The sequence below is a fragment of the Suricata suricatta genome, chromosome X (assembly GCF_006229205.1).
Source record: "Suricata suricatta isolate VVHF042 chromosome X, meerkat_22Aug2017_6uvM2_HiC, whole genome shotgun sequence".
Taxonomy (NCBI): domain Eukaryota; kingdom Metazoa; phylum Chordata; class Mammalia; order Carnivora; family Herpestidae; genus Suricata; species Suricata suricatta.
Window position 1 is genome coordinate 51,863,789 of NC_043717.1, and position 27,170 is coordinate 51,890,958.

The 27,170-nt window shown below is 52.5% G+C and overlaps 2 protein-coding genes across 4 annotated transcripts in view; both read left to right on the forward strand.

Moving 5' to 3' along the window:
• The first annotated feature begins 288 nt into the window (after positions 1-288).
• MED12 (mediator complex subunit 12) lies at positions 289-25,430 on the forward strand. The gene is made up of 45 exons (XM_029929791.1): positions 289-603; positions 1,189-1,293; positions 1,511-1,702; positions 1,839-1,998; positions 3,016-3,197; positions 3,385-3,495; positions 3,616-3,870; positions 4,245-4,391; positions 4,807-4,906; positions 5,031-5,167; positions 5,385-5,516; positions 6,115-6,241; positions 6,676-6,905; positions 7,940-8,020; positions 8,152-8,322; positions 8,526-8,670; positions 8,837-8,887; positions 9,222-9,340; positions 9,543-9,686; positions 10,168-10,331; positions 10,500-10,631; positions 11,054-11,281; positions 11,464-11,608; positions 11,786-11,906; positions 12,274-12,375; positions 12,485-12,598; positions 12,850-13,025; positions 13,210-13,389; positions 14,677-14,748; positions 15,204-15,337; positions 15,507-15,668; positions 16,187-16,298; positions 16,463-16,552; positions 17,033-17,142; positions 17,332-17,467; positions 17,736-17,897; positions 19,312-19,686; positions 19,921-20,071; positions 20,227-20,423; positions 20,598-20,675; positions 20,770-20,987; positions 22,988-23,198; positions 23,364-23,504; positions 23,706-23,787; positions 24,013-25,430. The coding sequence occupies exons 1-45, from the start codon at positions 505-507 to the stop codon at positions 24,054-24,056; spliced, it is 6,525 nt and encodes a 2,174-aa protein (XP_029785651.1). The 5' UTR covers positions 289-504; the 3' UTR covers positions 24,057-25,430.
• Positions 25,431-26,071: 641 nt separating this feature from the next.
• The window catches only part of NLGN3 (neuroligin 3), a 24,436-nt gene continuing 23,337 nt past the window's right edge, over positions 26,072-27,170 (forward strand). For all 3 annotated transcript variants that reach the window (XM_029930521.1, XM_029930523.1, XM_029930524.1), the window contains exon 1: positions 26,072-26,336. The gene's annotated coding sequence lies outside the window, so the exon portion shown is untranslated. The remainder of the gene's footprint in view (positions 26,337-27,170) is intronic.

Sequence of the window (27,170 nt, forward strand, 5' to 3'; positions counted from 1 at the left end):
GGAACTCAGAAACGAAGAAGTGGTTTATACTAAGAAGGCAGAGTTCCTCACCAACGCAAATACCCTTTTGAGCACTGATTCCAGGCCAAGAACTTAGCGAGGCATGGGGAACCCAGTTCCAGAGAGAGCTTGGCGCGGCGGCCGCCTCCCGCCTCGCGGGGTCGCGCCTCGCGCCACACTGCGCTAACTCTAGGACATTTCGCCGATACTCGGGAAATGAAATCAATCTTCAGCCTTGCGGGCCCAAAGGCTCCGCAACCGCGGAGCTCCGCCCCACGCCGGGCTGGGCCCCGCCCCCGCTCCCGCTGCAGTCGGTATTGTCCCACGGTTCCCGTCGTCCCTCGGTTCCCCTCGGTAGTTTCCGGCAACGATCGAGAGTTTCTAACGTGCCCCTGTTGTCTCTCGGCTGCCGTCCTCCCAACCGCCGCCCCCCTTTTCGGTTCCCTCTTCCCTTCCCCCGTCAGGCGCCCCGGCTGGCGCCTCTGGCGCCACGGGCTGGGCAAGATGGCGGCCTTCGGGATCTTGAGCTACGAACACCGGCCCCTGAAGCGGCCGCGTCTGGGGCCTCCCGATGTGTACCCTCAAGATCCCAAACAGAAGGAGGTGCGTTCAAAAATCGAGGCCCTGGAGGGGCCTGAGGCAAGCGATCGGCATAGGAGGAAGCGTTGATGGTTTGGGGGGGGGGGCGGTTTGGTAGGAGCCAAAGTCCCAGAAGGGGGAAGAGTAAAGTGGGTTGGTGTGAGAGAGTGCGACCTGGGTATGGGCGGTGGGTTCCCGGGTGTGAACAGGGAATGATGTAGGTAGGGGCCACGCTGGAGGCGCCCCCCTCCACACACACACACACACACACACACACACACACACACACACCTCAGAAAGTTGTCTGGCAGCCTGAGAGCTGCGGCTGCTCGCAAGCTCGCAAGGAAGAGTGATGTTGAGAGAGCGCTGGGTGATTGGAAATCTTAGTGGCTGTGGGGGTGAGGGTGGGGTCCAAATGAATATAAGGGCCTAGCTTTAAATAACAATCTGTTCTTCTCAGAATCCTCCTCCTACCTTTTTTTTTTTACCCCGTTGTTCCCTTCTCTTCTCCTGCCCTCCTCTCCCACCACCACCACCACCACCACCACCACCACCACCACCACCCTCAAGGTGGGAGGGGGGAGCTAAAATGTCGTTTTCCTGCCTAAGGATGAACTGACGGCCTTGAATGTAAAACAAGGTTTCAATAACCAGCCTGCTGTCTCTGGGGATGAACATGGCAGTGCCAAGAACGTCAACTTCAATCCTGCCAAGGTGAGACAACCCTGCCAGGCTGAAGGAAAAGGCTGGAAGAATCTGAGAAGGACCAAAGGCCTGGGGTTGGGAAGACCTAAAGGGATGACCTAATGGCTCATCCTAATGGTTTCCTCCGTAACCTAATGCTGCCACATTGATATTTGCCCACCAAAGGCATGACCACCCTCTGTCCCTTCTTTCCCACCCTGACGTATAGTTTTTTTTTTTACCTCAGATCAGTTCCAACTTCAGCAGCATCATTGCGGAGAAGTTACGTTGTAACACCCTTCCTGACACTGGTCGAAGGAAGCCCCAAGTGAACCAAAAGGACAACTTCTGGCTGGTGACTGCGCGATCTCAGAGTGCCATTAACACCTGGTTCACTGACCTGGCTGGCACTAAGCCACTCACACAGCTAGCCAAAAAGGTGAGGTACTATTTCCTGTTCTTCAGGCCATGGTGGGGAGCATGGGTATGAAGTACCATCCTATTCCCAGACTAAACTACATGGGTGCCAGTTTGTGGAGGTAATAGATGTCTGACTGTTTGCAATGTCCATCCAGGTCCCCATTTTCAGTAAAAAGGAAGAAGTGTTTGGGTACTTAGCCAAATACACAGTGCCTGTGATGCGGGCTGCCTGGCTCATTAAGATGACCTGTGCCTACTATGCAGCAATCAGTGAGACCAAGGTTAAGAAGAGACATGTCATTGACCCCTTCATGGGTGAGTAACTCCTAATACCAGGGGTCCACCCTTGAATGCATCAAGGAGTGATAGACGCTTGGAATGAATTATTCCCCTTCCTCCCCTGTATTTCTTGTTTCTTGTTTTAAAAACTATTTTGTAAGTTTATTTATTAATTTTGAGAGAGAGAGAGAGAGAGAGAGAGAGCATGCACATGAGTGGGGTGAGGGGCATAGAGCGAGGGAGAGAGAGAATCCCAAGCAGGCTCCATCCTGTGAGCACAAGCCCAACGTGGGGCTTGAGCCCATGAATTGTGAGATCGTGACCTGAGCCAAAGTCAAGAAACTGACACTTAACCTACTGAGCCTCCCAGGCACCCCTGTATTCCTTGCTTCTGCTGTATCTTGCATTCACTCAGTTGGTAAACATTGACTGTCTTGGCTATCCACTGTTTGCATGTACTGGGCTATCAAGGTGACTGGTACCTTATTCCTGCCATTAGGATGCTTATAATTGGGTAGGGATGCTAAGGCATATGCGTGAATCCCATAATTATACATAGAAAGTGTGTGTGTGTGTGTGTGTGTGTGTGTGTGTGTGTGTGTGTAGAGTATATATATTTAAAAAACAGCAGAAAGTTTTTTGAGACTTCAGTGGAAAGATTACTTAAAATTTTTTAAAGTTTATTTATTTTGAGAGAGAGACAGAGAGAGTGGGCAAGGGAAGGACAGAGAGAGAAGGAGAGCGAGAATTCCAAGCAGGCTCTACCCTGTCAGCTTGGAGCCTAGTGCAGGGCTGGAACTCTTGAACTGCGAGATCATGACCTGAGCTGAAACCAAGACTCAGATGCTTAACTGACTGTCACCCAGGCGCCCCAGAAAGATTACTTTCTTTTGGGGGACACCTGGGAAGGCTGGCATTTGACTAGAGCCTAAGAGGGTGAATAGAATTTAGAAGTGTGGTAATTGGGGGTATGGGTGCTAGGGGGTAAGAGAGGCAGAAGGTGTTCTAAGCACAGAATTGGTATAAAATAGCCCTTTCCCATCTTTCCCCTAGAGTGGACTCAGATCATCACCAAGTACTTATGGGAACAGCTGCAGAAGATGGCTGAATACTACCGGCCAGGGCCCACAGGCAGTGGGGGCTGTGGATCCACTATAGGGCCCTTGCCCCACGATGTAGAGGTGGCAATCCGGCAGTGGGACTACAACGAGAAGCTGGCCATGTTCATGTTTCAGGTAGGAAGAAGGGCATGTCATGCGAGCCCTTAGTGGAGCCTGGCCTCACATTCTGCCAGTGTAGGACGGGATTCGTCCGCCAGCTTGCCCCAGCCGTGGTTCTTTTCCTCCTTTCATTTACTTTATCTGCCTTAGCTCTAACAATCCCTGGGTACATGGATACTCTTCCCACCCCTTGCACTCATAGGATGGAATGCTGGACAGACATGAGTTCCTGACTTGGGTACTTGAGTGTTTTGAGAAAATCCGCCCAGGAGAAGATGAGTTGCTTAAACTTCTGCTGCCCCTACTGCTTCGAGTAAGGTCTGGGATTTGCAGGGTGGGGGTGGGGGGACTAGGGACGCTTAGAGGAGGAGGAATATGTGAATGCCATGTCCCTTGGGGAGAACTAGGGCTTTTGATCCACATGTCTTCACAGTACTCGGGGGAATTTGTTCAGTCTGCATACCTCTCCCGCCGCCTTGCCTACTTCTGTACCCGGAGACTGGCCTTGCAACTGGACGGTGTGAGCAGTCATTCCTCCCACGTTATGTCTGCTCAGTCGACAAGCACACTGCCCACCACCCCTGCTCCTCAGCCCCCAACTAGCAGCACACCCTCTACACCCTTTAGTGACCTGTTGATGTGCCCTCAGCACCGGCCCCTGGTTTTTGGCCTCAGCTGTATCCTTCAGGTAGGTACTGGATGGGCCCAAGAAAGTAGGGAAGAGCATCCTCAGAAGATTTGGGTACCTGTCCTGGAGAATGGAGGAGGGCGGATTCTAAGTTGGAGGTGAAAGCAAGCACCGGGCACTTGCTTGGGGATTGCTGCTTTTCATTCATGGCATGCTGGTTTCTTTTCAGTTAGTTCCTTCCGGGGACAAAATAGTAGGCCCAAAGCCTTTTAGTCGAATGGATGAGGGGAGAGGCTCAGAGATGGGATGGAGTGGTACTACTCCGAGGACTCAGAAGAACACTGGATCTTAAATCTAAGGGTGGGCTCTTACAATGGGATTCTAGAGACTCTGCCATGGTAACTGAGTTTGACTTAGCTGTTCCTGTCTGGCAGACCATTCTCCTGTGTTGTCCTAGTGCCCTGGTCTGGCACTACTCGCTGACTGATAGCCGCATTAAGACTGGCTCACCACTTGACCACCTGCCTATTGCCCCCTCCAACCTGCCCATGCCAGAGGGCAACAGTGCCTTTACTCAGCAGGTAGGTCTCACCAATAGCCTGGTACCCCTGGATTGGGATGTGAAGCTGAATTGCTCTTTTAGCAATAGTGGGTGCCTGGGTGGCTCGGTCTATTAAGCGACTGACTTTTGATCTCACCTTAGGTCGTGGTCTCATGGTTTGTGAGATTCTGCCCTACATCGGGCTCTGCGCTATCAGTACAGATGGGATTCTACTTGGGATTCTCTCTCTCTCCCTCTCTCCCTCCCTCTCCCTCCCTCTCTCCCTCTCTCTCTGTTCCTCCCCCACTCACATGCTCTCTCTCTCTTTCAGAATAAATAAATAAACTTAAAAAAAGAGAGAAAGTGACTCAGAGTCCGATGCTATTCTCTTTGCCTGTGCCCTGGCCTTGTGCATGACTTGTGCATCTTTAAAGCCTTCCTTTCCTATGTCGCAGGTCCGTGCAAAGTTGCGTGAGATTGAGCAGCAGATCAAGGAGCGAGGACAGGCAGTTGAGGTTCGCTGGTCTTTTGATAAGTGCCAGGAAGCTACTGCAGGTGAGTGTCACAGAACAGATAGAAAGAAGGATGTTTGAGGAAAGAATGGTAAGGACATATAGATCTGAGAGTTGGAATGCATCAGGCCTCTAGTTAAGTCCCCTTTACCGCTTTTCCTCCTGAGGCTTCACCATTGGACGGGTGCTCTATACTTTGGAAGTGTTGGACAGCCATAGTTTTGAGCGTTCTGACTTCAGCAACTCTCTTGACTCCCTTTGCAACCGAATCTTTGGATTGGGACCTAGCAAGGATGGGCATGAGGTAAGCAAGAAGGGGAACAGAAGGAGAAAAAGAGTGTTGCAAGAGCAGCAGTGTGTATGAGGGGAAGGGATGGCGGGGCACTGAAATCAGGGATGTCCAAAGAGATGATCTGACCGGGCCTAGGATGGTAAGCTGGGGCCCAGTATTGAAGAAAGTGGAGCTCGGTTCTTTATCCTCAGCCCTACCTCACTCACCCTTGTTCTCCTTTGGTCTCCAGATCTCTTCTGATGATGATGCCGTAGTATCATTACTGTGTGAGTGGGCTGTCAGCTGCAAGCGTTCTGGTCGGCATCGTGCTATGGTGGTCGCCAAGCTGCTGGAGAAGAGACAGGCCGAGATTGAGGCTGAGGTTAGGGGGCAGAGATAAAAGAATGCGATTGGCCGATGGGGCAGGGGCAGCTGGGACTGGAGACCGGCTGAGCTGCTAGTAGAACCCCAATTAAAGTTTTGGGAATAGGGACACCTGGGTGGCTCAGTCAGTTAAGTGTCCAACTTTGGCTTAGGTCATGGTCTCACAGTTCGTGAATTTGAGCCACATATAGGGCTCTGTGCTAACAGTGGGGAACCAGCTTCAGATCCTCTGTCTCCCTCTTTCTCTGCCCCTCCCCTGGGCACGCTAATTCATGTTCTCTCTCTCTCTCTCTCTCTCTCTCTCTCAAATCCATAAACATTAAAAAAATAACGTTGTGGGAATAAAGAAATGGTAGGGAATCTAAAGGGAAAGTTGAGGACATAGGGCCAAAGTACAAAGGAGTAGATTGATGCTGGAGTTAGGGAAGCAGTCAAAGTTTCATTTGGGAGGTGGGAATGAAAATGGAAGTCAGAGCAGATATGGGAGTGAAAAGCTTGGGGGTGGAGGCAAAACAAGTGGTAGTTCGTGCATTACATGTGGAGGAGTAAAGACCCAGGCCAAAAGCAATGCTACAGTTTATTCTCTCATCTTACAGCGTTGTGGAGAATCAGAAGCCGCAGATGAGAAGGGTTCCATTGCCTCTGGCTCCCTTTCGGCTCCTAGTGCTCCCATTTTCCAGGATGTCCTCCTGCAGTTTCTGGATACCCAGGCTCCCATGCTGAGTATGGACCCCTGCCACCCACTGGTTATCTTTGCCTAGACCCACTTACCCACCAGGAAGCATAACCAAAGGCTTTCTGGTATATATTTGTCTTGGGCTTTATGCAGAACGATTTTTGGACATTTTTGATCATCTTACAGTTTAACGGAATAAAGAAATAGAAGAATAAAAACAAGAACATACGTTGGAACCATTTTCACATATAAATAGCAGCAAGGATGCTGTATTCCTTTCCAAGACGGGCTGTGGGACAGGAGGGGGTGGTAACCAACTGTGCTCTGTCCCTCCATAGTTTTGGGGGTTTTTATTTGGAGGGGGCATTCCTCCTGCCTATCTCAGGTACTCCGGGAGCATTGTGCCTTAGGTGTGTTTCTCTTGCTTGCTGCTCATCTCTTGTGCTCTCTTAATTCCTCTTTTCTCATTCCCTCCCTGCAGCAGACCCCCGAAGTGAGAGTGAGCGAGTGGAATTCTTTAACTTGGTACTGCTTTTCTGTGAACTGATTCGACATGATGTTTTCTCCCACAACATGTATACCTGCACCCTCATCTCCCGAGGGGACCTTGCCTTTGGAGCCCCTGGTCCCCGGCCACCCTCTCCCTTTGACGACCCCACTGATGACTCCGAGCGCAAGGAGGCTGAGGGCAGCAGTAGTAGCAAGCTGGAGGTAAGTGGGCTGTGTCTTGCCCTAGTCAGTTTTTTTTGACATTCCCATCTTGCTGGCTCCCAGTGTCCTCTGAGAATCTCTTACCTAATAGTGAGGGTAGTGTTTGCTTAGTGCTTTAAGGCCAGCAAAGCCCTCTCCTATCCATTTTTTTCCATTTGATCCTCACAACAGAGTGAGGTGCTCTGACCCCCATCTTAGGATTTTTTAATGTTTGTTTATTTTTGAGAGAAAGTGAGAGTGAGCATGGGGGAAGGGCAGAGAGAGAGGGAAACATGGACTCCAAAGCAGATTCCAGGCTCTGAACTGCCAGACAGAGCCTGACATGGGGCTCAAACCCACGAACTGCAAGATCATGACCTGAGCCGAAGTCAGAAGCTTAACCGTCTGAGCCACCCAGGCTCCTGTCCCCATTTTATTTTATTTTTTAGTTTAAAATTTTTTTAATGTTTATTTTTGAGAGAGAGAGAGAGCAAGGGAAGGGCAGAAGAGAGGGAGACACAGAATCCGAAGCAGGTTTTAGCCTGTGAGCTGTCAGCACAGAGCCCAACATGGGGCTCGATCCCACGAACCTCAAGATTATGACCTGAGCTGAAGTCAGAAGTTTAACCAACTGACCCACCCAGGTGCCTGCCCCCATTTTATTTTATTTTTAAAAATTTTTAATGCTTATTTATTTTTGAGAGAGAGAGACAGAGCTCAAGTGAAAGACAGAGAGAGAGGGAGACACAGAATCTGAAGCAGGCTCCAAGCTGTGAAGTCAGTACAGAGCCCGACGCAAGGCTCAAACTCATGAACCAGGAACTCTGAGTCATGCCTGAGCTGAAGTCGAATGCTTAACTGACTGAGCCACTCAGGCACCCTGCCTGCCCCCATTTTAAAGCTGAAGGCAACGGCCTGTGGCAGTTATGTGACCCCTCAAAAGCTTGAGCAAAGAGCCAGTGCTTTTCCCAACATGGTCACTTCTCTCCAACTTCTATGCCACCTTTTCTAGATGGTGGGGCTAAAGCAACCTCATTTATGTTCTATGCCCTCAGGACCCAGGGCTCTCGGAATCTATGGACATTGACCCTAGTTCCAGTGTGCTCTTCGAGGATATGGAGAAGCCTGATTTCTCAGTAAGTTAGTTAGATCCCTGTTTGGAAGAATCCAGCTCCTGAGGTCCTCCCGGTACACTCCTTTGGGGTAGTTTCTTTATGCCTCTTGCCCCCTTTTCTTCTGAATGTTCTGCCTTTTCGCCTTCTCTTAGTTGTTCTCCCCTACTATGCCCTGTGAGGGGAAGGGCAGTCCATCCCCTGAGAAACCAGATGTTGAGAAGGAGGTGAAGCCCCCACCCAAGGAGAAGATAGAAGGGACCCTCGGGGTTCTTTATGACCAGCCGCGGCACGTGCAGTATGCCACACACTTTCCCATCCCCCAGGTACTGTTCCCCAAGCACCTCGAGACCATCCAGTGTGAGCCCAGGCTTCTGTCCAAGCACTGCACGGAGGGGTTGGAGCTGGTCCTGAGGGTGTGGCGTGCCGGGAAGGGCTTGAGCTCTGGAGTGCTGAGGGGCATGGAGCATGCTTTTAAGAGGAGGGCGGGAGACCTATGCTGGAGTCTGACAGTGCTGCTGGGATGCAGGAGGAGTCATGCAGCCATGAGTGCAACCAGCGGTTGGTCGTACTGTTTGGGGTGGGAAAGCAGCGAGATGATGCCCGCCATGCCATCAAGAAAATTACCAAGGATATCCTGAAGGTTCTGAACCGCAAGGGGACAGCAGAAACTGGTGGGTTTGAGGCTCCTTGAACAGCTCTCCCCCAAAGAGTACCCTAGTCAGTCTCCCTTTCCCCAGTACAGGGAACCCCCAGTCATGTCCCAATGTCCTGTCTCTTGGAGTCTCCTGAGAGCTCTAGTCCTTTTGAAACTTCCCCCCTCATTCCCCCCCTCTGCAGACCAGCTTGCTCCTATTGTGCCTCTGAATCCTGGAGACCTGACATTCTTAGGTACCTCACAGTAAGCCCCATACTGCCCGCCCTCCCTCTCCCTTCCCTCCCTCGACCTAGCACCTCCCTGTATGTATGCCTCTACGGTCCACGTAGCCTGTGGTCCTCAAAACCTTTGCTTCACTGTCCCCCTCCCTTCATCCTTCCCCCAACCCCTCCTTGACCCTCCCTTTCCTTCCCTTCTCCCTTCTTCCCACCCACCCTTCCTCCCTCCCTTCCTTCTCCTGTCCCTCCCTCCCCCCACTCGTAGCCTTCTCTCCATTCCCCCCTCCCTACCCCCAGTCAGCTAGTTATCTTCCCTGTCCTGACTGGTCCCTTTCAACTGTCCCCTCAGGTGGGGAGGACGGGCAGAAGCGGAGGCGCAGCCGGCCTGAAGCCTTCCCCACTGCTGAAGATATTTTTGCTAAGTTCCAGCACCTCTCACATTATGACCAACACCAGGTCACGGCTCAGGTGTGGGCCTAAGTCCAGCCCCCTTCCCACATTCTGGCATCCTGCCCTGTTTTCTTTTCCTCCTTATCTTTTTGTGCCCCCCCCACCCCCGTCCCAGGCAGGCTGACTCCCAGTCTCATCCCCTTCTACCACCATACTTTCTTGCTTCCCTGGTTCTTCCCACCTCTCTCCATTCTCGTCTTACTCACACTGTCCTTATCAGGTCTCCCGGAATGTTCTGGAGCAGATCACAAGCTTTGCCCTTGGCATGTCATACCACTTGCCTCTAGTGCAGCATGTGCAGTTCATCTTCGACCTCATGGAATATTCACTCAGCATCAGTGGCCTCATCGACTTTGCCATTCAGGTGGGGAAGTGGGGGAAATGGGGGTGGAGGAAGGAGTCTGTGCCGGATAGGGCCACCAGGTCAGGAGTAGAGACTCAAGCCGGTATCCTGGGCTACTTGGAGGGGCAGAAAGGCTAGCATGGTGGGGGCCGGAGGGTGGACAAGGTGGAATGGGAGCTAAGAAGGCAGGAATAGAGGCTCAAGTGCTCCCCAGGGAGGCCAGGAGATGGATTAGAGCATTGGGCACAGACAGTTCTCCCACTGCAGAGTTCATAGAATTGTATTCTAGAGACTGGTTAGATTGTCAATGTGGCTTGTGTTGTTAATAGAATAAAGGACAGTGGCATATGGCAACAGGGCTCTTCTAAACTGAGGCGACTCCAGCAGGAAGGGCCTCAGGCCTGCCTTGGCAGTGTCCTCGCAGGAAGTGGGGGTTACCTATACCATGTGAAGCCTCTTCTCATTTCTTCCTCCCTCCCTCCCCCCATACTCACTCTGCTAGCTGCTGAATGAACTGAGTGTAGTCGAGGCCGAGCTGCTGCTCAAATCCTCGGATCTGGTGGGCAGCTACACTACCAGCCTGTGCCTGTGCATCGTGGCTGTCCTGCGGCATTATCATGCCTGCCTTATCCTCAACCAGGACCAGATGGCACAAGTCTTTGAAGGGTAAGCAGGGCTTCAGAGGGACGTGGGGGGGGGGCGGCTCTCACCATGGGGAAGTGCGTGCTGTTTGGGGGGATGGGGCGAGCATGTTGCCAAGAGACTTGAGCCTGGGTGTGGGGACCTTTGTGCCTTGGCCCCACTGAACTTCCTGACCTTGCTCACTCGTGACAGGCTGTGTGGCGTAGTGAAGCATGGGATGAACCGGTCAGACGGGTCCTCTGCAGAACGCTGTATCCTTGCTTATCTCTATGATCTGTACACCTCCTGTAGCCATTTAAAGAGCAAATTTGGGGAACTCTTTAGGTAAGAGAGGTGGGAGGTAAGGGTGGAGAGTAGGACCCTGTCCTATCTCCTTCCTGTTACCGCTCAACTCATGAGCAGAGCACAGCCCGGGACCCTGCTGCCCTGCAGGGCCATTGGGAACTGTGTCCTCCACAAGTTCTTGGTTCCTAAAAGTAGGCCTGCCTCCTTTTCTTCCTTATCAGCCTGGCCTCCAGCCTGTCTCTGCGGGGCCCACAGCCCTCCTCCCTGCCTTCAGAGGCCCCTCGTGCCTTACTCTCGCTGGGGCCCTCTCCTACCCCATCTGCTTTGTCCCATCTCCCTTTTTCTTGTCCCAACGTCCCCGGTCTGTCACTGTTTTTTTCTCTCCTCCCCTTTCCTGACCATCCCCACTACCTCACCAGATCCTCTTCAACACTCCTATCTCCTTTCTCCCCGCGCCACAGCGACTTCTGCTCCAAGGTGAAGAACACCATCTACTGCAACGTGGAGCCATCAGAATCCAACATGCGCTGGGCGCCTGAGTTCATGATCGACACTCTGGAGAACCCTGCAGCTCACACCTTCACATACACAGGGCTAGGCAAGAGTCTTAGTGAGAACCCTGCTAACCGCTACAGCTTTGTCTGCAATGCCCTTATGCACGTCTGTGTGGGGCACCATGATCCCGATAGGTATGGGGCATACTGAGTGAGAAACGGGCACTACGCTCCTGCCTGATGTTGGGAGGGACGAAATGCCCGGGAAGTACTGCAACCATGGTTATTGCTGGGGTGGCGGTAAAGCGTTAATGAGTCTGAGGTTTTATGGAACCAGGGCTTTCCTGAGGGCATCTATACTTTTCCCTTTTCCCCAGGGTGAATGACATCGCAATCCTGTGTGCAGAGCTGACCGGCTACTGCAAGTCACTGAGTGCCGAATGGCTAGGAGTTCTTAAGGCCCTGTGCTGCTCCTCTAATAATGGCACTTGTGGTTTCAACGACCTTCTCTGCAATGTAGATGTGAGGCTTGGGCCAGGGTCCTGCTGGGGCATGGGATGGTTACCAGGGCAGGGGACCGGTCACAGTAATCAAGGTAGTAGGGGGACGGAGCTGTGTCGAGTGGAGGTGTACCATTTCAAGGTGGCACACCCTCTCTGCACACTGAGTCTGGGGTGTCTGCCCTGCTTTTTCCTCCAGGTCAGTGACCTGTCTTTTCATGACTCCCTGGCTACCTTTGTCGCCATCCTCATTGCTCGGCAGTGTTTGCTCCTAGAGGATCTGATTCGCTGCGCCGCCATCCCTTCGCTCCTTAATGCTGGTGAACCACCAATCCGTAACCCCTAGAATTTCTTGACCCCGAGTTTGCCTATGCACTCGATGGCCCCACTTCTCATTTGGTGTGGACCTCCCAGGTATCACCTGAGGCCAGTCCTGTGGTGTACCTCAGGCTGGGAGCAGCATCTTTCTAACCTGGCATTGGCCACGCTGATCTCTCTAATTATTTATTTTGTTGACCCTTCGAGGTACTTGCCTTATACTGCAAGACGGTTCATTGCTCCCCCTCTCCTCCAGCATTATCTTGTTATTTCTTCTTTTGCCTGACCTCACCTTCCCTTTCAGGCCCTCACCACCCACAAACCCACATATGGTCTGCCTTCACCTTGTCCAATTGGCTCTGTTTTTAGCTTGCAGTGAACAGGACTCTGAGCCAGGGGCCCGGCTTACCTGCCGCATCCTCCTCCACCTTTTCAAGACACCTCAACTCAATCCTTGCCAGTCAGATGGGAGTAAGTGACCCATGATCTGAGCAGGGGAGGGGGGAGCAGTAGAAAGTGCAGCTACCCCACCCACTGCCATTTCTACTTTTGCTTTCCCTGACTTGAGCTCCCTCCGCAGACAAGCCTACTGTAGGAATCCGGTCCTCCTGTGACCGCCACCTGCTGGCTGCCTCCCAGAACCGCATAGTGGATGGAGCTGTGTTTGCTGTTCTCAAGGCTGTGTTTGTACTTGGTATGGGGGTAGGAAGGGAGTGGTGCCAGAAGTGTGTGTAGGGTGGAGTGTCAGCTAAACTACAAAGGACAGTCTTTCTCTCCTGAAGGTGGTCTGTCTGCCCTTTGGGGCAGGCGAGGAGGGAGGGAAGTATATTTCTGTCCCATAGGGGCAGGATTTGGGGAGTTGCTGCCTCTGTGGGTCCTGGGTGGGTCTCTACACTGGGTTCAGATCTCACTCTGCCCTCCCTATCTCCCACCCATGAACCACAGGGGATGCGGAACTGAAGGGCTCAGGCTTCACTGTGACAGGAGGAACAGAAGAACTTCCAGAGGAGGAGGGAGGAGGGGGCAGTGGCGGTCGGAGGCAGAGTGGCCGCAACATCTCTGTGGAGACAGCCAGTCTGGATGTCTATGCCAAGTACGTGCTACGCAGCATCTGCCAACAGGTCAGTCTCACCTTCCCCCCATACCTCCTAAGTGCCTTTATATAATATAGTCCTGTTTCCAGCCACGATCACTCCACCTTTCTGCTATACATCGTGTCCCTCACCAACCCCCAGTGCATCACTTCCCCTTACTCCTTATTCCCCTCACTGGTCGCCCCAGTCCCCTGATTATCAGCTTTCTCAGGAATGGGTAGGAGAACGTTGCCTTAAATCACTGTGTGAGGACAGCAATGACCTACAAGACCCAGTGCTGAGTAGTGCCCAGGCTCAGCGCCTCATGCAGCTCATCTGCTACCCGCATCGATTGCTGGACAATGAGGATGGGGAAAACCCCCAGCGGCAACGCATTAAGCGTATTCTCCAGGTAGGCCAAGGTGATGGGGGTCTTGGAGGAAGCAGTGGGGCCTGGGCCTGGGGTGAAACGACAGGAACCCTGAGAGAAAAAGGAGGGAGTCAAGTAGAAAGATAAACAAGGATGTGGGCAAAAGGTGGTGAGAGAATATGCAGCCCCGACAGTTTAGAAGTCCAGCCCATGTGGTATAGACTCTACAGTAAACTGTTGGGTGAGGGCACAGCTATCTGGAGTGGGACCATAGCTTATCACTGGGAGGCATGACATCTGAGAAGCCTAGTTTTGGGCCTCGCTTGTCTGGCGTTTGCTCACGGCTCGGTAATGAACAGGAGTACTACTGAATACCTCCTAGTTATCGTCTGCTTTGTGCCAAGTATTGCGCTCAGCCCTCTGTGCACATTTTCTCATTTAATCCATACAACACTGTAAAGTAGGGAGGAGTAGCTGTGTTCAACCAACCAGGGGAGAGACCGAGGCTTGAAGAGATTACATAGTTTGCCCAGGGTCCCACAGCTAGTGAGTTTGGACTCAGCATGGGAACCCAGGTGTCCCTGTGCCCTTTCTGCCTTGCCATGCTGCTTCAAACATGCAGGTAACTGCAGGGTGGAGAAGTAAAGCCGTTAGGTAGGAAGGGCTAAAAGAATGAGGTCTCCTCAGCCCAGAGGAGATAATGTCAAAGAGAGATTAACTCACAGTAACCTTCAGATCTGTAAAGGACTTTGAGCAGCTGGTTTAAAACAGGAGAAGCAGGCTTCAACTTTCACATCAAGGATTTAGGGCAAGCATTAGGCAGAACTTCCTGATGCTAAGGAATGTGAGGCTCTGGAACAGGAGACCAGAGAGAGATGTGAAGCCTTACCCAAACTGCTTTTGAAATTTGATACGGTTTTCGGGGCACCTGGGTGGCTCAGTTGGTTAAGCGTCTGACCTCAGCTCCAGTCATGATCTCATGGCTTGTGGGTTTGAGCCCTGTGTGGGGCTCTGGGCCAACAGCTGAGAGCCTGGAGCCTGCTTCAGAGTCTGTGTCTCCCTTTCTCTCTGCCCCTCCCCTGCTCATGCTCTGTCTCTCTCTCTGTCAAAAATAAAATAAAATCTTTAAAAAAATTGAAATAGGATAGGGTTTTCAACCATTTTGGATCATTTCGGTGTAGTCTTTCCTAAAGACCGGGAGGCAGAGGTTCCTTTCAGAATCGTAGGCATATGTGTTTCAAGGTTGTGAGAGATCAAGAACTGACCTAGGGTAATAAGTAGCTGGGGGCATCAATGGTGACTAGCATGGAGGTGGTGTCTCTGTCACAGAACTTGGACCAGTGGACCATGCGCCAGTCTTCCTTGGAACTGCAGCTCATGATCAAGCAGACCCCTAACAATGTGAGTGCTGCCTGGCCCCCTCTTTCCCATGCTTACTTCAGCTCCATGTGCCAGGGAGGTGGACTACCATAGAAGAACTTGTGTCCTGCCCTTGGGTTCTTGAGCTGGGAGACATAAGACAGTGTGGGAAGATGGCCAACACAGGGGGCCAATGAATAGGGAAATGGGTCGGGAGGGTTGGCACTCTGAGCGGTGGGGGAAAGTTGATGGCGGCAGCGGCGGTGGAGGCTGTTTCTGTGGTCACAACAGTAAGGAGGCATGCAAGGAACAGACAGTGGCTAATTGGAGAGATACAGAGGTGCTGGAGGGCAGAGCTCCCAGCAGAGTTCTGTCTCTACCCTCCTGTTACCCTCCCAATACCTTTCTCCACCCTCACCTTCCATCTCTCCTACCATCTGTTTTCCATGCACCCCCAGTCACCTATTTAGCACCCCTGTGCCTTTCACCCTCCCCAGGAGATGAACTCCCTCTTAGAGAACATCGCCAAGGCCACAATCGAGGTTTTCCAACAGTCCGCAGAGACAGGGTCGTCTTCTGGAAACACTGCGAGCAACATGCCCAGCAGCAGCAAGACCAAGCCTGTGCTCAGGTTGGGTAGAAATGTGTTAGGACCCCTCCCCGTATGTTTTTTTGTGGTATAACATAAATTATTTTGGCCTCGGGGAGCTACTAGGTATGTCCCTCAGGAAAAGAGAGGATGGATTGTCCCACTCTTCCCTGGCTCCTCTGGACCCCTGTGTACTCTGTCTGTCCTCTAGCTCCCTCGAGCGCTCTGGTGTATGGCTGGTGGCCCCCCTCATTGCCAAACTGCCCACCTCAGTCCAGGGCCATGTGTTAAAGGCTGCTGGGGAGGAATTGGAGAAGGGCCAGCACCTGGGTTCCTCTTCCCGCAAAGAACGTGATCGCCAAAAGCAGAAGAGGTAAAGCGGCTATGGGGGGACTGGGATTGAGGGGTAGACAGGAGAGGAGGCTCGTGCAGGGCAGAAGAAAAGTTGGGAGAAGTTAGGACAGAGGAGCGGATAAAGATCACAGAAGAGTGGGAAATCAGAGAGTAGGAGGTGGGCATGGTTAAGCCAGAGGCTAGAACTCAGGAGAGTGGAGTTGGGGCTTAGACTGATGGGGTTGGAAGTTGCCTGACTTCCGTCCCATGGTCCCGTTCTTTTTCTTTTTCTTTTTTTTTTTTAATGCTTATTTATTTTTGACAGAGAGAGAGAGAGAGAGAGAGAGAGAGAGAGAGACAGAAGACGAGTGGGGGAGGGGCATGGGGAGGGCGAGACGCAGAATCTGAAGCAGGCTCCAGGCTCTGAGCTGTTAGCAGAGCCCAACGCAGGGCTCAAACTCATTAACCATGAGATCATGACCTGAGTCAAAGTCTGACACTCAACTGACTGAGCCAACTAGGTGTCCCTCGTTCTTTTTCTTTTCCTCCCTTCTCCAGCATGTCCCTGTTGAGTCAGCAACCCTTCTTATCCCTGGTGCTAACATGTCTGAAAGGACAAGATGAGCAGCGTGAGGGACTCCTCACCTCCCTCTACAGCCAGGTGCACCAGGTACAGGTCTCCTGGACCGCTGAAGCTGGGCGGGAGGGCAGAGAAGGTGTACCTGAGGCCGCTGTGCACCCAGAACCTTCGATGCTTTATGATCAATGCCTTGGTTGTTTGGGGATGAAAGCAAAAAGATTCTGAGCCGTGTGTTATCCTTGTTTCTGTCTCAGATTGTGAATAATTGGCGAGATGACCAGTACTTAGACGACTGCAAACCAAAGCAGCTAATGCATGAGGCGCTCAAGCTGCGGCTTAACCTGGTAAGAAGGCAGCTGGAGACAAGAAAGTGGGTGGGACTAGAAATGCATGGCAAAGAAGCCCCCTGCCAGAAGGGAGGGTGGGTGCAGAGATGGAGGGCCCAAGTTCTTCTGGGCCTTCAAGTATTAACCTGGCCCTCCCAAGGACCCAGGACTTAAAGTGGTTGAGGGACTGGATCCTTATAGGGACCCTGACTTGGTATCCCAGATTCTGGATACTAAACCCTAGAAATCCACTGTGGAATGTTGAATGGGATCCTGGGCATCCTTTTGTCCAACTCCCATCATTTTAGAAGTCAGGAACCCTAGGCTCAGAGGTGTCAAGAACTAAGTCGTTGGCCTGAAATCACGTAGCAAATCATAGGTACAACTGGACCGTGGCTTAAGGTGTCCTAAGGCGCAACCCCTAAGGTTCTAATGTAAGCTTTCCCTGAATGCTGGCCTTTGCCCCTGAGCCATCTGACTGACTTGTGGCCCTGGCAGGTAGGGGGCATGTTTGACACGGTGCAGCGCAGCACCCAGCAGACCACGGAGTGGGCTGTGCTGCTCCTGGAGATCATCATCAGCGGCACTGTGGACATGCAGTCCAACAAGTAAAGCATTCCCACCCCCTCCCTTCAGTTTTGTGCCTGAGAGGAACTCCCTTCCCCGACCCCAGGTGCATGACCCGCCAATCCCACCGCGATCCTTGTAGCTTTCCTCGCTCGCGTCCCACCCAGGGGCCCTGGTCTGTGTCGTAGCCTCTCTCCTTCTCGGGTTTTCTCCCTGGTTTCTCTTCACAGCGAACTCTTCACCACTGTGTTGGATATGCTGAGCGTGCTCATCAACGGGACCCTGGCTGCAGACATGTCTAGCATCTCTCAAGGCAGCATGGAGGAAAACAAACGTGCCTACATGAACCTGGTGAAGAAGCTGCGAGTGAGCAGAGGAAGCCAGGGCGAGGCTCCAGGGGACTGGGATCTGGGCTCCCTGTCCCCTGACTCTGTGGGTGCCGTGCGGCCTCAGGGACTTCACTTTGGCCAGAGCCGCCCACCCTCCCCTTTCACATCCACTTTCTCTTTAGTATTTGTATGGTGATGGTTTGCTGAGTATCTTTTTCCTTCCAGGTTCTGGGTTCTCCCCGGAGACTTCCAATCCCTCTTTTTCTGTGTCCTTAAACTCTCATCCCATCTTCCTCTGCCCACAGAAAGAGTTGGGGGAGCGCCAGTCAGACAGTCTGGAAAAAGTTCGCCAGCTGCTGCCACTGCCCAAGCAGACCCGAGATGTCATCACATGTGAGCCACAGGGCTCCCTTATTGACACCAAGGGCAACAAGATTGCTGGCTTTGATTCTATCTTCAAGAAGGAGGCACGTTCCATTTTCCTCCCATCCCCACACCACCCTTTTTTACCCGTTTGGGCAAAAACTTTCCCTGCATTGACTTTGTGGCTATTGCAGGCTCATCAGGCCAGGGAATCCACTGGGCTCTGCTGATGGTAGCCATCTCTGGGGTATTCAGCTTATCACTGAACTTCTTTTTTAATGTTGTTTGTTTATTTTTCAGAGGGAGAGAGAGAGAGAGAGTGCATGCGAGCAGGGGAGGGGCAGAGAGACAGGGAGACAGAGAATCCCAAGCAGGCTCCGTACTGTCAGCACAGAGCCTAGTGCAGGGCTCGAACTCACAAGCTGTGAGACCATGACCTGAGCTAAAGTCAAGAGTCAGACACTTGGGGCGCCTGGGTGGCTCAGTCGGTTGAGCATCCGGCTTCGGCTCAGGTCATGATCTCACAGTTCTGGGTTCAAGCCCCGTGTCGGGCTCTGTGCTGACAGCTAGCTCAGAGCCTGGAGCCTGTCTTCGGATTCTGTGTGTGTGTCTGTCTCTCTGACCCTCACCTGCTTGTGCTGTCTCTCTAAAAAAATAAATAAAACAGCATTAAAAAAGTTAAAAAAAAAAAAGAGTCAGACACTTAACCAACTGGCCCATTCAGGCACCCCATGATCAGTGAACTTTTCGTACATTACTACTCCCCATCTTGGGAGTGTTATCCTCTTTCCTCAGTCTCTCCCTTCACCTCTGCCCACCATCCACCCCCCTTTTAACGTACCACCCATTTCCCAGCACCCTGCCCTCCTCTTTCCTCTGCCACACCTGCCTCCTGGCCTCCTCCACCCTTGCCTGTACCCCGTCCATCTGGCCAACTGCCATATCTCTTTTATCCCTACACTCCTCTGCCCCTACCCACCCATCTCTGACAACTTTCTCTGTCCCCTCTATCTGTCAGTTGCAGTATTTGTTGAGTGACCATAGTCATTGTGGAAAGCAGAGAGGGAGAGGGGAAAGAGGATGCAGAGTCTGAAATCCAGAGTCCCAACCCAGTCTTACATACATTGTCTTCATTTCTTTTCCCAGCCCGTCTCTTTCTGAGTCTTTCTCTCCCCCCTCTCTCTTTCTCTCTCTGCCTGACTCACTCTCACCACCTTCCTGTTTCTGTCCATGTCTTCCTCTGAGTGTCGGTGTGTGTCTCTGCTGCCCCTGCCCATCACCCTCTCCCCTCTTCACTCTCTGCCTTCCCTGTGAGTATGAATGTGTGCTGGTATATATATGTGTATGTATATATTCATTCATGTCCAGCTGTCTTTCTCTCACCACGTCCCCTGAATCTACCCGATTTTTTTCTTCTTTTGTTGCCAGCAGACGTTTCCCCATATCCTACCAGTCCTCAAGGTCTGTCTTCTGTTTTCCAAGTCTCAGCAACTCACTGTTTCTCATTTTCTATAACAGGGTCTACAGGTTTCCACCAAACAAAAGATCTCTCCCTGGGATCTTTTTGAAGGCTTGAAGCCATCAGCGCCACTCTCTTGGGGCTGGTTTGGAACAGTCCGAGTCGATCGGCGAGTGGCCCGAGGAGAGGAACAGCAGCGGTTGCTGCTCTACCACACGCACCTGAGGCCCCGGCCCCGTGCCTATTACCTGGAGCCACTGCCACTGCCACCAGAAGATGAGGACCCCCCTGCCCCCACCCTGCTGGAACCTGAGAAGAAGGCTCCAGAGCCCCCCAAAAATGACAAACCAGGGGCTGCTCCACCTAGTACCGAGGAACGCAAGAAGAAGTCCACCAAGGGCAAGAAACGCAGCCAGCCAGCTACCAAGACAGAGGTTAGCGTGGCTCCCCTGTCCCATCATGCTTCCTCCACAGCCCCCCTCTCTCTGTGATTCTGTGCAGTTTCTGGTTTCTGGGGGCGAGGGTGGGGAGGTGGGGAGAGGTGCCATTGGAATTACAAGGATCAGCCACAGAAGTCTAGCTCCTCTTGAACCCAGATGCCTTGCCCCACTTCACCCCACCCCATGCTGCTATGGTCCACTCACCTTCGTCCTCTGCCATTCACATAGGACTATGGAATGGGCCCAGGGAGGAGCGGCCCATATGGTGTGACAGTGCCTCCAGACCTCCTACACCACACAAACCCTGGATCTATATCCCACCTAAGCTACAGGCAGGGCTCCATAGGCCTATACACCCAGAACCAGCCGCTCCCGGCAGGTGAGTGCCAGTCCTTAGGACTGAGAGTTACCTAAATGTTCCTCCCTCCTGAGGGAAGATGCCACATCCGTGAGGATGTGCAGATGACCAGGACACTGAGCTGGGGATGGAGGGGGACGAGGAGTCTACAGAGGTCAGCCCGTTCCCCTTTCCAGGTGGCCCTCGTGTGGACCCGTACCGCCCTGTGCGATTACCAATGCAGAAGCTGTCAACCCGACCACCTTACCCGGGAGTGATGCCCACGGCCATGACTGGAGTCATGGGATTAGAACCCTCCTCCTACAAGACGTCTGTCTACCGACAGCAGCAGCCCACAGTGCCCCAAGGACAGCGCCTTCGCCAACAGCTCCAGGCAAAGATAGTGAGAGGGGCAGTAGGGAGGGCCGTCAGGGAGAGGGGCTTTGGAGCGTCATGGGACTGAGGAGACACTTGAGGTCTTCACAAGGACTTGCAGAGTGGGAGACAGGAGAAATGAGATGGTAGAAAGCATTTCCTGAGTTTGAGTTTGTCTCCTTTTTCCTTTTAGCAGAGTCAGGGAATGTTGGGACAGTCATCTGTCCATCAGATGACTCCCAGCTCTTCCTACGGTTTGCAGACCTCCCAGGTGAGGGCATGAGAGGGTGATGAGCGGGGGGCTTTGAGGCAAGCTGCTCTGCAACACTCCCGGCTTTGACCGCCTCTGTCTTCCTTCTCTGCAGGGGTATACTCCCTATGTTTCTCATGTGGGATTACAGCAACACACAGGCCCCGCAGGTACCATGGTGCCCCCCAGCTACTCCAGCCAACCTTATCAGAGCACCCACCCTTCTACCAATCCTACTCTTGTAGATCCTACTCGCCACCTGCAACAGCGGCCCAGTGGCTATGTGCACCAGCAGGCCCCGACCTATGGACATGGGCTGACCTCCACTCAAAGGTACCCAGGGCACTGGGGGGACGTGGAGACACACTGAGGTGCCAGGGAGCATCTGGCATGGGAAAACCCTTGCCAGGAGGTGACAGGACTAGTCAGAACTTTTGGAGAGGCAAAAAAACACTCACCAGGCTGCAGAATGCTGGAGCTGGAAGGGACCCTGGCGACCAATAGTCTCACATCCGCTTGCCTGATATTTCTTCGAAGCCCAGAGAGGGGAAATCATTCACACAACGATGATAAGGAAAGATCCTGGATTCTTAGATGGACTGTGTGGTAAGGAGCCATCAAGTCAGTAGTAGAGGAGTTCTACGCTGGAACAAACTAGCCAACTAGCCCTCCCACCGTGCTGAATGCTTGTCATGGGAATCACGCCTTGAGGCTTTGCAGCGTAGAATTTAGAATGCTGGGGAGTGGACCGGAGGGAATGTCCTTTACTTAGAAGTATCATTTGGGGGCACCTGGGTGGCTAAGCATCCAACTTCAGCTCAGGTCATGATCTCATGGTTCGTGAGTTCGAGCCCCTTTCATGAGTTTGAGCCCTGCTTTGGGCTCCATGCTGACAGCTCAGAGCCTGGAACCTGCTTCAGATTCTGTGTCTCCCTCTCTCTTTGCCCCTCCTTGCTTGTTCTCGTTCTCTCTCTCTCTCTCTCTCTCTCTCTCTCTCTCTCTCTCTCTCTCTCTCTCTCTCTCTCAAAAATAAATAAATAATTGATACATATCAGCTGCCCGCTGTCTGGCCAGCACTGTGCTGGGATGGGGTAGGGTAAGGAGAGACTTTAGAAAATACAAAGTCCCTCACTACAGGGAATTTTTAGTCTAGCTGGGGAGATGAAACTCACACAGAAGAACATTTAAAAAACACGAGGAGAGAGATAATCAGGTGCAGAGTTGTGCACTGTGAAGTACATGGGAATTCAGAAAAGGTATGAGATCATGGCATCGTGGGCCTGAGTCATCAGAGAAAGTCTCACGAAACGGGTTAGACTTGAGTCGACTTTTTTTTTTTTTAGTTTATTTCTTTTTGAGAGACAGAGCAGGGGAGGGGCAGAGAGAGAGAGAGGGAGAGACAGAATCCCTAGCAGGCTCCTCCCTGTCAGGGCAGAACCCAATGTACGACTTGAACTCACGAACCGTGAGATCATAACCTGAGCTGAATTCGGATGCTGAACCAACTGAGTCACCCAGGCACCCCTTGAGTTGGCTTTTGAAGGATCGCTGTGATTTGATTTGTGGAGTGAAGGATTGGGAAGTAGAGTCCAGGTAGAGGACATAGCATGAACAGAAATATAGGAACCAGAGTGAGGAGGGTGGCTGGGAGGATGGAAAGAAGAGCTCAGAGAGAGTGTAAAATTTATGCTGAGGCAGTAGCAGGAGATAGGCCAGGGATGGGCAGGCTGATACAGGGCCTTGGATGCCTGGATACAGAATTGAAACACAGCCCCACCAAGAGCTCTTTTGATCAGGAAAGCCATATGGTGAGTTGTTGTGTTGACAGATTAACATGGGATACGGGTATAGGATGCATAGGGAATGAGAGGGAAGACCAGAGGCAGGGGGCCCAGCTGGTAGGTAGCCTGTTGCAGCGATGTGCATGGGAAAACACGAGAGCAGTAGAATTCCATCATCTTTCGTATCCTGGAACATTATTGTGGAACCATCACCACCACCAACAGAAACCACCTCAGTGAGTGTTTATAGAACACCTATCATGTGCTAAAGCCAGTTTTCGTTTCCGTAAGAGAAAAACAGCTAAAACAGGATTGGAAGATTCTGAACTGTGGAGGTCATGAGGCGCTAAAATGGGGTGTTGTCTTTGCCCTTTATTCCCCAACCTCGAAATCTGTCCAAACACAAAGGGCCCTTCTGGTTAGTGGTGGGAGGAATGAATGAAATGACTTGCTGACATTTCTTCCCATTCAGGGACCCAGGACTTCTACTTCCCCCTCTGTCCCTACCCCGCTGCTCTAGTACCTTGACCTTTGGACCACTGGTCTTTGCAGGTTTTCACACCAGACCCTGCAGCAAACACCCATGATAGGTACCATGACACCGCTGGGAGCTCAGGGTGTCCAGGCCGGTGTCCGATCAGCTTCCATCCTGCCTGAGCCGCAGCAGCAACAGCAGCAGCAGCAGCAGCAACAGCAACAGCAGCAGCAGCAACAGCAACAGCAGTACCACATCCGGCAGCAGCAGCAGCAGCAGATCCTGCGGGTAAGGCCCTGGGTTTGGGGTTCCTGGTGGGAGAGATTTTGGAGTTGTCTGCTGGGAGGGAGGGTGGGCAACAGACCGGGTCCCCTCCCTGCCACCACCTCTGAGGCTCAGCTCCTTCGCTCCTCTTAAATGTATTCACAGCAGCAGCAGCAGCAGCAGCAGCAGCAGCAACAGCAGCAACAGCAGCAACAGCAGCAGCAACAGCAACAGCAGCAACAGCAGCAACAGCAGCAACAGCAGGCGCACCAGCAGCAGCAGCAGCAGCAGGCGGCCCCTCCCCAACCCCAGCCCCAGTCACAGCCCCAGGTAGCTGCTGAACTACGAACCCTAGCTCAGGGACAGCTGCCCAGTTTGGGCACACAGCCAGTGAACTGGGTTGGAGAAGCATTCAGGGGGTTAGAGGTGGGAGGCAAAGGCCTGGCACTCCATAAAGGGGGTCAGGAGATGAGGATGGGGAAGGGAGCGGAAAGGTCAAGTTCAATCTTCCACTCCCTGATTCCAACTCAGTTCCAGCGCCAGGGGCTTCAGCAGACGCAGCAACAGCAACAGACAGCAGCTTTGGTCAGGCAACTCCAACAACAGCTCTCCAGTAAGCCTGCCTTCCTCCCTGAAGAGAGCCCCCCTCTCCCCCTGCCCCAGGACTGAATGGTGGGGAGGAGGGAGGCTGGGAGGAGCCTAGCTGACTGCTTCAGGCCCAGGTTGTGGGGGGAAGCATGGCATCCCATCCCTTCCCTTGGTACCAGAGTAGCTTTCCTTGTGCATAGCCACATCCCTGCTTGGTCTCCCACTCCTGATAATCTCTGGTTTTTCACAGATACCCAGCCACAGCCCAATACCAACATATTTGGACGTTACTGAGCCACTTGGAAGAACGGCTTGTGCACTGGATGTGGCCCCACCCTTTCCTCTCAGTTTTCAATCCCCTTCTTGGGCTAGTACCAGTAGTGGTTGGGGCTCTTCCCTCAGGCTCCATTTTTAATAAGTTTTTAGTATTTTTGTTAATGTGAGGCATTGAGCTGTTGGGTTTTGTATATTATTTATATAGACACCCCAGAGCTGTTGCACCCAATACACAGAGCTTCTTTGCAAAGGGAGTGTGTGAGTTCTGCATGTCCGGTAAGGGTGGGCTCTTGGGAGAGTGTTGGGGGCTGGACCAAGCAGTCAGAGCCTCTGTTCCTTTCAGTTCAAATCAAGTCCCCTGTTTACCTTCTATCCCCTAAGTTCCTTGATTCTAATTGGATTGCTACTGTCTCCTCCCTTCTCTAGCCTGGCAACATATTATGTGGGTTTGGGCCCTTAGGTTTTTCCTTTTTCTTTTTTTTTAATGTTTATTTATTTTTGAGAGAGAGAGCAAGCAGGGGAGGGGCAGAAAGAAGGGGAGACAGAGGCTCTGAAGCAGGACTGAACCACCCAGGTGGCCCTTAGTTTCTTAAGAAGGGCAATTTACCTTCTGAGAGGTGTTGTGGGTTCTCTATAGCTTCTCTCCATGAGGGATATACCACTGGGATGGGGGAGTGGCTATTACAAGAAGAAGAACCCGATTCTTCTTCCATTCTTCTTCCATCCTACATGCTGGGTTTTGAACAAGCTTCAGGGTGGAGGGTGTGATAGATACTGCCTACCTTGTTGCCACCTTGTGCACTCCCTGTTGTGTACCAAGCAGTATCCTAGACAGAGTGCTTTTCTGAGAATCATATTTCTGAGATGAAGGCTTGCCCTCTGTTGGCAGGTGTCACTGTGGAATTGGTGGTGGAAGGCCGGTGTGGTTCTAGGAGGAAGAGAGACCCAGTAAAAGGGAGGACCCTTTCCTCTCTCTGCTCTGTTGCTGGGACTGCTTGTTTTTACATGACCCACCTTGGCAGTTACCCAGGGTGACTATTGCTTACTCCCATTTTACTGTAGAGAAAACCTAAAACTTGCTCCAGAGTCACATTTGGAACTGTGGCAGGGTCATTCTCAACCCCTCTGCCTTCAGGTTTGGGGCCTTAGATCTAAGGCTATTCAGGAGAGCCAAATGGTTTACTACAAAGGAGTCTTCTGATGTGCCCAGCTGGGGCTGGAAGAGGACCAGCCTCGGCCTCGTGGGTGGGTGGAACCAGATGATTTGACAACTTCAGGGTAACATCCAAGCCGTAGTTGCACTGGGTCACTGGGAAGTGTCAAGTGTGCTGGTAAAACCAGGAGCACCAATCAATACCCAAGCTCTAAAAAATAAAAATAAATAAAATAAAATCCCGCTTTGAGGTCCACGACGCCCTTGCTCATATGGGACTTCCGGAGTTCAAGAACTGTGCACGTAAGGAATGGAACTCCCCGGCAGGGTCAAGGCAGACCTTGGCCAGAGCTTTCTTCCAATCTGTTCTACCCTGCTGTGAACATTCTGAGGAACTACAGGGTTAGGGGCTTAGCTGGGATAAGGGACACTCTGAGGGACGTGGGGTGGGAGGGTGGGTGGGAGCTAAGCAAACTGAACAGGTGTACTATGTATACAGAAACCCAAACCTGAGACACAAACAGGGTGGGATCTGGAGGGGAGAGACTCCATGGTGGGACAACTGGCAGGCCGAGGGTCTGAGTCTGACGTGCTCCAGCAGAAGCAGCAATAAGGAACAACATTGACTTTTGGGAGAGTGACAGGATGAGAGCAAAGTGTCCCCACCCTCCGCAGATTGCTGCTAGAGTGGCACTGGTGCAGAGGAGGGAAGAGGTGAGGGATGCTAAGCCAGTGGAGGCTTGTCTTATGTAGAGCATGACTGGGGACTTCTGCAGACTGTGCCTCAGTTTCTCCCTTGTTTCAAGGTTGCAGGTAAAGTTTAAGCTAGCTGTCCTGGAAGATCACCTGTCTTGAATTGAGAGGTGTGTGTGTGAGAGGGAGGAGGGTGAGCAGAGTGTGCTTAAGCTGGGGAGGAATAGGGCCATGCCCCAAGACTTGAGCCATCTCTGGCACAAAAGGAGTTAATGGCAGGGACCGCGCCCCCCCATGTCCGGGCACGCGCAGCGCGCCCCCTCTGTGCGCGGGCACAGCAGCCAGGCTGCCGGAGAGCAGATCTCGGGGATTCAGGTGCGGAGCCCTTGGCCTGGAGGCGATATGGGTGGTCCGTGGCCCGGTTCAGTCGCCCGCAACAGCCAGGGGAACAGGTGAGGCCGCCTGCCCCGGTCTCTCATTCTCTTAGCTGCCTATACCTTGACCCTATTCTATCCCCTCCCAATCCCGGGCTTCTCCGCTCCCCAGTCAATGCTCCCTATCCTTCTCAACCCCATGTTCTCCATCGGCACCCCTGACCCTCCAATCCTACCCCGCTCCGCTTCTCTTCACCTCTTCCCTGAATCCCACATCCCTATCATCCTTCCACCCATGGTCCGTCTTTCCAAAGCCTGGCCACATGCTCCTCAAAATACCCCTACTAAGGGCTCCCAGCCCTATTCCTGTACTGCACATTGCCAGTCCCCCCTCCCCCGCAGTGCAGCCCCATCCCTCTTCCATCATAGCATCTCAAAGCCAGGCTCCCTCCCCCATTCTCTGCAGCCCCCCTCCCCCCAGGCCTTTATCCTATCCTCCCCATTCCGATGCAGCTCTGTCCCCCAATTCCATTCTGAACCCCCGTAGCCCCCATACTGCAGTTCTCAATACCAGTCCTTTCTTGCACAATGCCTCTCGCCCAATTCTGCTCCAGCCCCAAAAGTACCCTACATGCCACTCTAATCCCCAGCATTGCTGCTTCCCCTTGTCTTCTCCCAAATTGCAAGTTGGACCAGGATGGAGATCTTGGCCTTGGGGACTCACAGTGGGTCTAAGGGTACAGAGGGCGTTTGGGGGTCGGTGGATTTGTCTAGGTGTTCACGAGGGAGGGGCTGCAGGGAATTGACTCTAAGGGGACCTACGTTTGGCACTGAAGGGTTACTGGGGAAGGAAGCATCCTGAAAGGGTTAATGGAATTTGTGGGGAGGGGCAGCAACAGGGGGTTAATGGTG

Bases quoted from the DNA above. Each gene is read 5' to 3' on its own strand.
- MED12 (XM_029929791.1), top strand. From the start codon at position 505: ATGGCGGCCTTCGGGATCTTGAGCTACGAACACCGGCCCCTGAAGCGG. The intron at 13,026-13,209 runs GTCAGTCTCACC...CAGCTTTCTCAG, and splicing joins TACGCAGCATCTGCCAACAG to GAATGGGTAGGAGAACGTTG. The intron at 13,390-14,676 runs GTAGGCCAAGGT...TCTCTGTCACAG, and splicing joins GCATTAAGCGTATTCTCCAG to AACTTGGACCAGTGGACCAT.